Genomic DNA, 9,365 nt, shown 5'->3' on the forward strand with positions numbered 1-9,365 from the left:
ATTGAACTTTTTTCAGCTACTTTCAGCTCATTTCAGCTCATTTCAGCTGTTTTTCCAGCTGTTTTGTGCTCCATTCAGATTCTTGCTAACTACAACATTTTTGTTCTTCTTCTAACTTCTTTCTGCTAATTTCAGCATGATATTCTCCTTTCAGCTCCTTTTCGCAAGATTCAGGTATTTCTGCCATTTCAGCTACTGTTTAGCTCTTTTATGCCAATTTTTTTAATCTAATGCCACAATTTTTGCACTCATTTAAACTTTTTCAGCCTCATTCAGCAAAAATGTGCACTCTTCTCTTCCTTGTTGTAATTTCAGCTTCTTTCTGCTTTTTCAGCTACTTTTCAGCTGTTTTTTTTTTTTTTTAATTCAGCTTTTTTTTAGATAATTTCCACCTTTTTGTGCTCATTTTTGCTACTTTCAGCGTAACTGGGCAAACATGTGCTTTCTACTTTTATCTGCTAATTTAAGCTTGTTGTACATTTTCAGCAACCTTTTTTAGCATTTTTAGCCAATTTCAGCTGTTTTCAGATAAATTTTAGTTTTTCATGTTAATTTTTTGCTACTTTCAACCTAATTAACTTCTTTATGGTCATTTCAGCTGTTATGCTTCTTTATCTATTTTCTGCTAGTTTAAGCTTTTTCTGCTATTTCAGCTACTATTTATCTGTTTTTATGCTAATTTTAACCTTTTCAGCAAATTCCACATTTTTTTTACCTCGTTCCAGCTCTTTCCACTTCCTTCTAGTAGTTTAAGCTTCTTTCTGCCTTTTCAGCTATTTTTCAGCTTTTTTTTTTTGCTATTTCAACTGTTTTTAGTAAATTTCCTAATTTTAGTGCTCATTTCTGCTAATTTATACCCAATTTAGCTAAAATCTGTTCTTTCTGCTTTCTTCTGCTAATTAAGGCTTGTTCTTCCGTTCTACTAGAATTCAACATGTTTTTTAGCTAATTTCAGCTGTTTTTCAGCAAGTTCTTCAGCACTACATTTTCGCAGGAAATGCATATTCTCTAGTTTTTATTGCCGTTTTTCTTTAAAATGCGGAAATTATTTCAAAGGTCAGAGATAACAAACTTTATTATTTTTATGTTAAAACGTTTTTCAACAACTGTTCTTCCTCAGATCCTTATTTAGTCTCTGTTTGTATGCAACATTATCTTTAAAATATATATATATATATATTTCAAATGATGAAAAACATTGCACAATGTTGAAAGCTTTGCAGATGTTGGCAGCTTGTTCTGGCCAAGATTGATTTTGTTTAGTCACTCATCAGGACTCAACTTTTGCCACTCACATGATTCTTGCTTCTTTCACGTCTGCACACATTCATTTTCTCTCTCAGTGCAAAAAATTTAAAATAAATAGAATTTCACAGCTGATGACGTTCAAGAGGAATAACAGGAAACTGATGCAAACAAACAAACAAGACGAAGCAGCTCTGTGCAGCAGCAACAAGATTCCCAGACCAGTTAGGAAGAAGAAATAGATGCTCGTATGGTAAACGGTCACTTTTTTATAACCTGGCAGCAAAGACTTTGAAGCTTTATTGAAATATGACCAGGAGTCGGCTATAGTAGAATCGTTTAAACTGAAAATCCATGTTTTAATTACAGCTTTGTGTGCACATAGTGTGCTGCAATTACAGTTCCTTTCACAGAAACCATCTCAGTCTGACTCTTACAGCTGCCGTCTCCATGCATCTTTTAAAGTCTAATAGTTCCAGTTTATTTTCACTCAAAAACAATTTTAGCTGCTTGTGAAGCAGAATCAATAAACAATTTCGTTCCCACCTCCTTCTGTTCTGCAAACGCTTTTATTTTCCAGATAGCAAGAAATCGTTTTAAAGGTTTGAGTTTGCAAAACAGTAAAAATTTAACGAAACTGAAGGAACTTTTTACAACTGCAAACAGTTAGTTGTAAATGTAAAACAAGATCAGGATGAAATCACATGCAGAAAAAAGTTGTTCTTATCCGACTGGTCTCCACAGACACTGAGCTCCTCCTCTTTTGCACGAGTTTCCAGAGAGACTTTATTTTTACAGCAGGACTGTAAACATTTTTAGTTTAGGACTTGAACCAAATTTGTTCAAACTGCCTTTTTAAATTGTATTTCTCGTCAGGTTATTGAAAACACAGTTCCTCTGTGAAGAAAGTGCTTTGTGTTGTCATACAATGACATTTGTTCTCTGCATTCGAGCACCCATGTGGATCAGCAGGCTTTAGGCACCCAGGGAGCAGATGGGGAACAGGTGTCTTGCTCCAGTCAGTGGTCTGGCCTAAAAATGCACCACAGAACGTTAAGGATCACTGACGGCTCAGAGAAGCTTTCATGCAGAAGATTGTTGATCTTTGGTCAATGTGCATGTGACTTCATTTGTTAGCATCATCTGGTGTCTTCTGATTGGTCAAAACAAGAAAATGATTTCAAATATTTATTTTAGTTGCTCAAAACATTTGGTTTAATTGGTCGTTTGACTACAACACCATGAAACATCTTTTCCATAAGCTTCACCTCATGAAGCTAGAAAACATGTTGTGAATTTGGGTTCTTGATGTGAAGCAAATGGTGAAACTGCACCTTTCAATGTAATTTTAGGTTAAAGGTAATATCACTGAAGTGTTTCAACCAAATCTGAGCTGCAAAAGTTGGTCTCATTGTGAATTTTAAAGTTTATGTGTTCAAATGCCTTTCTTCAGAAAGAAACAAACGCATTTTTAATATGGTGCTCATCATCACATGTAATTTTCCTGCACCGAACTCTGTTTAGCTTTACCTGCCCTGCTGTAGAAGAATAAAGTTTTAAAACTCCCTGATCTGGTATGAAAAGCTGTTTTTCTTCAAAGCATTGAAGCCAAAACAAAGACTACCATAACTTGCTTAAAAAAAATTCCTTTTTAAGCATTTTATGGTAATTTTTATAATTTACTGAAAACATACTTCTTGGTTGTTTAAGATGGTATTTGTTGCTCGTGTGTGAAACTCCCTATGCAGGAAAAAGGAGATTTATGAATAAAAGATAAAGATTGTACAATAAACTTACCAATGCTGACACTTTTGTTTGAGCTGTGATTATGTTGTTGCCTTAAGTGATGGATAAAATACACAAAACTTTCTATTTACTAATCTCTGTAGATGGAAAGTAAAATTCATTCCTAAATCTTCTGTCTAAATGTGATTATTAGATGTTCTACAAGCTACAACTACCAACTATTTTCTGTTTTTTCACTCATGTTGTCTTTATGTTTCCTTTTAAAGTTGGTGTCATATTTGTGCAGAATATATACTTGTACTTTGAAAACAATACAGCACATTCTGCCTCCCCGTTGTGTTTTTATTAATAGGTATAAAGCTCCAAAAGATGCCTGCGAACAAGGCCAGCTGAGTGTGTGTGTTCGTGTGTTTCTGTTCATGTGTGTTTGATCGCTCAGGGTGTTTGACTGGACAGCTTCCAAAACGTAGAATAAAACTCCCACACAGGAAGAAAAACTCACTTTGTCAAAACAAGTATGAATTTATTCTTTCAAGAACATATTCTTCTTTGTGTACAGTAAAAATAAATAACAAATAAGCCAAACTATGATATATAATATTTACTATTTCTCTCTCAGATACAAAATATTGGACATGCAGATTGACAAACTGGACTTGTAAACTGGGGGGGAAATGGTATAACTGGCACTTTGGTCGTCTGAAAGTGACCTCAACGTCACCGAAGAGCACCCGGGCTCAGTTTGACCTCCTCCAGGAGACTTGGTAAGAGACTAGACAACAAGATGGCACTGAATACTTCCCACAATCATGAAACCTGAAAAAAGAGTGTTCCTCTGAATCTGAAAATAGAAATGAACAGAGGCTAACTGGCTCTCTGATTGTATCTGCAAGCATATTTCTGGAGATCACTAAGATTCCCTCCCACTCCTTCGCTCCCACAACATCTCAGCCTTCAACTAATCACCTTCCATTAAAGAATCCTTTGAGACGTGAAGAGGGTTTTAGAAAAACGGTAAACCTTTAGGTGGTCAGAGGAGAAAACAGAGTTCTACCTTGGCAGCGGATGTCTATTTTGGGAGTTTTTGCTCCTCCTAAATCAAACTTTTTGCGTCCTGAGCGTTACCAACTCCCCGTCGAACTGACTTCACCTTCTCCTTGTTGGTCTTAATCTAACTCCCGAACTCACTGCTCTCTTAGTTTATTCACAAGACATCCAATTTGCACTTCGCCCGTCCATTTGGCGCTGCTCGTCGGTGAGTCAGAGAAGTGATAAACTCGGTGACGTATTTGCCTTTTGCAGTGTTGCCAGCTTGTGAATCCATTCATCGCCTTGTGTACACACACACAGATGCCCGTCAGAACCAGAGCCACTCGGCGTGACCGTGTGATCAGTTCTTTAAGTCCTCTGACTTTTTTTTTTTTTAGTCACAGTTTTGTCACCAAGCAGCAATCTGTTACTTTTTTGGTGCAATTTTGTAATCATTTGATTACTTCTTGATGTCATAATTTGCCTTCAAAACACCCAAAACAATCTTTCCAGTTTAAAACAAATTCGTTAAACGTTGTTCCAAAAAGAAGCATGATACAGGAAATATTCAGTGCATCTTTTTTATCAAGATCTTCATTGGCATTCAAGTCAACAATCATCACATATTATATCAATATGTCACAGAAAGACATCCACAAGCAAAATATTGGGCTTCCTGACAGGAAGCATTCTCTCCATGCGGTTGTCGCAAAACAACATTATATTTACAGTAAATGTTGGATGGTATGAGTCGAGTGGATACCTATATCCTGCAGGTTGCTGCTTCTACTGCCAACACTGTTCCCTTGCTCCCTTACTTGCTGCTCTTTATTTATTTCCTTATTGCTGCATGGAGTCTAACCCCTCCTATTTCCATTTCCCCCAAACTAGATCATTGCACTTGTTGCTTCCCCTCCTGGGACGTTCCCCTTCCTTTTCTTCACAGTATATATTTCCCCCTCACTGTGCATAGTGCTCTGTCACGTAGAGGCACAAGCCTTCACAGTTTTCCTGGAGTCTAATGAAAGTGATTGTGCTGGACCGCAGAGATCAGTTCAAACACAGAATACGTACCTATTTACATGACACTTTAAGTGGTTACAGTATTGTAATTACTGCACACGGATTCTAACAGTAATTGTAGCATTTGTCGCAGCCAGTTGACTGGACGCACTATGAGCACTGGCAGTACTGACTAAGTTGAGGTGATGGAATTGACAACATCGTTCACAACTCTTGTCAAATTGCTTTCTCGTTGGCGGTGGACTCAGCCCTCGTAGCCCTGATTGCAGGGAATCGTAGCATACAGGTAAGACACAGAAAGTCATACCTGTGCAGTGTAGAGATTTATGATCGTGGCTGAAGAACTCTTAGCAGCCATAAAAAGTGTTAAGCCCTATATAGGTGGTAGATTCAGAATCTAACCATCCCCCAATCTCCCGTGCTGATCTTCGAGAATTCTCATACAGCAAAGTGGGCAAAGGGGTGTAGAGAGGTTAACAGGGATCCCTCAGCCTTTAAAACAGACTGGAAGGGAAGGGATGTGTCCCTAAGAGTCCGATTCAGCCAAAGACTAAACAAAGGTTGAGGCAGTAGGTGAAAACAGAAAGAGATAGTAGCAAAAGTAAGGAGGGTGATGAAAATCTGGGTGAGGAGGAAGATGGTGTCAGTTCGAAATCAGGTGGACATTCGAGCTCGATGCACCGCAGGGTGACACCAGAGTCCTCGTTGCCGTAGTTTTCCCAGTACTCTTCTGGTTCAAGCTTGGGCAACGCCAGCTCCTCTTCTCCCAGCTCATATTTGACTACTGAAGTGGTTGATGAGGGGCCTTTCCCATGCAGACCAGCTTTGATGGTCTCCGAGGCCTTCTCAAAGATGCCTTTTGTAGAGGACTGGGGCTTGTTCTTGTGAAACCACCAGCGGGTTTTGGTGCTGAAAGTTGTGGTGGTGGAGCCGGCGATGGAGCCTGGGTCAGGCAGGGGGCAGAGGGCGAAGTCCATCTCGCGAAGGAAGCGAAGGTCCTGACCACGACGGGTTGAAGGGGAGGCGCAGATCACCTCGGAGGAGGAGACGCGGGCCTCACGGAACCATTCCCACAGGGCACGGGCCTCACAGCCGCAGGACCAGGGGTTGGCATTGAGGCGGAGGAACTCGATGCCCTGTGTGTCCCTCAGGGTCTGGCTGGGCAGCTCAGCCAGGGAATTGTTGAAGAGGAAGAGCATGGTCAGGCGGCCGAGGTCTCGGAAAGCGCGTCGGTTCACCTGCCTGACGCGGTTGTCGTGGAGGAGTAGCCGGTCGAGGTTCACCAAACCACGAAACACGTTCTCTGACAGGGTTCGGATGCGGTTGCCATGCAAGAACAGCTGGCTTAGGTTGATGAGGTCAGAAAAGATGTCGTCTTGCAGGAAGTGGAGGTTATTTTCCTGAAAAAGGAAAAAAAATCATGTTTTGTTTGTTTTTTTTATCATAAAAGTAACTATACTGCTTTGGATTTGTAATATCAGTAACTGAGCGTGATGCTGTGAGTGAAGGAACAAATGTGGGTGGCTCTGAGTCTGTGTCAGAGTTATCCGACTCTACCGCCCCCTACCTGCAGGTAGAGGAACTGCAGGCTGTACAGCTTGTGGAAGATGTCATGAGGCAGGGCAGTGAGCCGGCAGCGGTGCATGTGGAGGCTCTGGAGCTTCTCAAGCCCACGGAAAGCTCCCCCTTCCAGCCTGTGAAGGTTGGGGTTGTCCCCCAGGTCCAACTCCTCCAAGTCCCTCAGCTCACTGAAAGCACCTGCCTCAATCCAAGTGATGTTGTTGGAGAAAAGCCACAGAACCTGCAGGAGAACGTATCCGGAAATTTTAAATTCAGCACTATTTAATTTGGAACTAACAGATAAATTATTTTTTTTAAACCCTTACCTGAGTTCCGAAGCCAAAAGAGCCAACTCTGAGCTCCATGATCCGGTTGTTCTGAAGGAAAACGCGCTGAGACTCATACGGCACTCCGACAGGGACGGCGGTGAAGTTCTGCGCCTGGCAGCTCACAGTCATGGGCGTCGGGTAGCACACGCAGTGGTGTGGACACGCCGATGCCGGACTTGGCTTGCCGAGGACCAGCCAGACCACCAGCCAGAGGGAGAGACCGCCTGGAGGAGAGGAGACAAAGGAAGGAGACGGAAGGAGGTGAGAGAGCTGGCCGTGGTGCTGAACGCCTTCAGCATGGAGAGTCCAAACTCCCAGACATCTGTGCGCTCGCTCATTTTATACAGTTTCTCTAATTTAATTGTGTATATATGTGTATTTAATTCATCCTTGACGCACAGATATTTAAGTTGTAGACACAAATCTTAAAAGCAGTGAAGCATTAAAGCTTTATCTATCTTATATGACTGAACTTTATGCCTCAGCGGTGCGTCTATACGCACAGCATAACCACAAACAACTGTGCAGTAAAATCTTAAGCTTCACCAAAATCACTTATTGCATTCCATTTAACATGCACGTGCCATTTATCAATTATCATCCATAACATATTCAAGTTTCTATTAAGTTTTCTTCACTATCTTCCATCTAATTATAAACGCAGCTTGCAATTTTTTTATCAAAGTTCTCCCAATGAGAAAAAAAAAAGTAACAAATGTTGCACCATTTCTACCACGAAACAGAAGCAGCTCTTAGTAAATCCGTGATTAAAGTATCCAAATCCGAAGAGGACGGAGAAGAAACTTACTTTTGCAGAAGCGCATGATGGAGCTTCGTCGGCTCCGAGAAAGAGAAGGGTTGTCCATCCTGAACCAAAGCCCAAAGCGAGTTAGCCTAAGAGGGCGAAGTAAAGCCTGCTATCTCCGCTGATGCCCTGGTTCCCGAGTCGGAGCGACTGAGAGTGTGCCGGCTGATGGCTACCTGTGCCCCTTTTATACTCCAGCATGTCGTCGTTGCCTACGGCAGTGGGCACCACGGAATCTCCTACGTCACCGGCCGGGGTCATGAATGAATGAGGGCGGCAAAGAAACGGAAAGGGGAGGGGCCGACCGCAGGGGGATTCTCTTGGAGAGCTTCTACGCGCGTAAAGCTGGTTGGAGACGTGCGCTCAGACTCTGAGAGGAGGAGACTTCTTCTCGACGCACATTGGATCTGGGGGTGGGGGGTGGGGGGAGCCGAGGCACGGTGCCCGGTAATGATGACTGGGCTCTGTGGAGGAGCGGAGGACGGGTAGGAGAGGCTCGTTTCCTGGCTGGATTTCTCAGAGACTGTTATGGTTCGTTTCCGGCGCACAGGCCGACAGATACAGAAAAGAGTCTTGGATGGTTCTGTTAGGAAAGAAGGATGCCCCCGAAATCTGATTCAGCCACAAAGAAAAGAAAAATCATCTCCAGGATCGAGTCACTCAAAACAACTGTGGAAGTCGTTTTTTTTTTTTTGTTTGTTTGTTTATTTGTTTTTTTTGACATGCGCAGTTATGATGTTTGTATTTTAATTATAGCCACTGACATAATTAATGATGATGAAGATATGCAATGACAAATAACTCGACAAGGAAGGAATGGACTCTTAAGGGTTGTTTTAATTATGCAAGGGCAAACTGAGATGTTCACAGGCGCAGGGAAAATTGTTTGCACCTCTTTGTCAAAAGAAAAACCCTGAAAGGTCAATAAAAATATTTTAAAACAGATAACTTTAAGAATGAAAATTAGGCACTGATTTGGATTCTTGGTTCAACAAATATTTATAAAATTAAATAATGGCCTTGAGAAAAAGAATGGCCTCAACTGAATATTGTGTTGCACAACTTTTTCACTACAATCCAGTGATTTCTGTGACACTTCTTCACCGGTTGGTCCACTCGTTGAGAGCAAACCCTTCCAGATGTCTCAGGTTTTAAGGGTTCCTTCTCCAGATTGCAGCTCATTCCTCAGATGCTCAACAAGACTTAGATCAGGGCTCAGAAAGCCACTTCAGATACACCAATGTTTAGTTCATCCTGTTCAAGGACACATGACATGCAGCTGAAGCTTTCAGTCACTGAGCTACACATTTAGCTCCAGAATGCCTTGATAGTCTTGAGCTTTTATGCTGAAACATATACAGTCTGGAGAGGAACCCTCACACCTGAGACAGCTGGTGCAGAAGTGTCCGTTACAGAGATCACTTGAAAAAGAAAAGATTCACAACAAAAAAATAGCTCAACAAACTATTCAGTTAAGGCTATCGTTGCCTGCTTTCTTAGTTTATTATTATTATTAGTATTATTATTATTATTATTATTCATTCAACCTTTATTTAGACAGGTTAATTCCATTGAGCCTCAAGGACTCATTTACAAGAGAGACCTGATTTCAACAAAGAACGATGACA

General features: G+C 41.4%; 1 protein-coding gene across 1 annotated transcript; it reads right to left on the reverse strand.

Moving 5' to 3' along the window:
- Nucleotides 1-5,582: 5,582 nt before the first annotated feature.
- rtn4rl2a (reticulon 4 receptor-like 2 a) lies at nucleotides 5,583-7,952 on the reverse strand. The gene is given in 5 exon segments (XM_037690070.1): nucleotides 5,583-6,443; nucleotides 6,611-6,844; nucleotides 6,930-7,156; nucleotides 7,741-7,848; nucleotides 7,851-7,952. Coding segments are annotated over 5 exon segments (1,518 nt in total). The 5' UTR covers nucleotides 7,939-7,952.
- Nucleotides 7,953-9,365: the final 1,413 nt, after the last annotated feature.

Source organism: Nematolebias whitei, chromosome 16 (genome assembly GCF_014905685.2).
Source record: "Nematolebias whitei isolate Nwh7 chromosome 16, NemWhi1, whole genome shotgun sequence".
In the NCBI taxonomy this organism is placed as follows: Eukaryota; Metazoa; Chordata; class Actinopteri; order Cyprinodontiformes; family Rivulidae; genus Nematolebias; species Nematolebias whitei.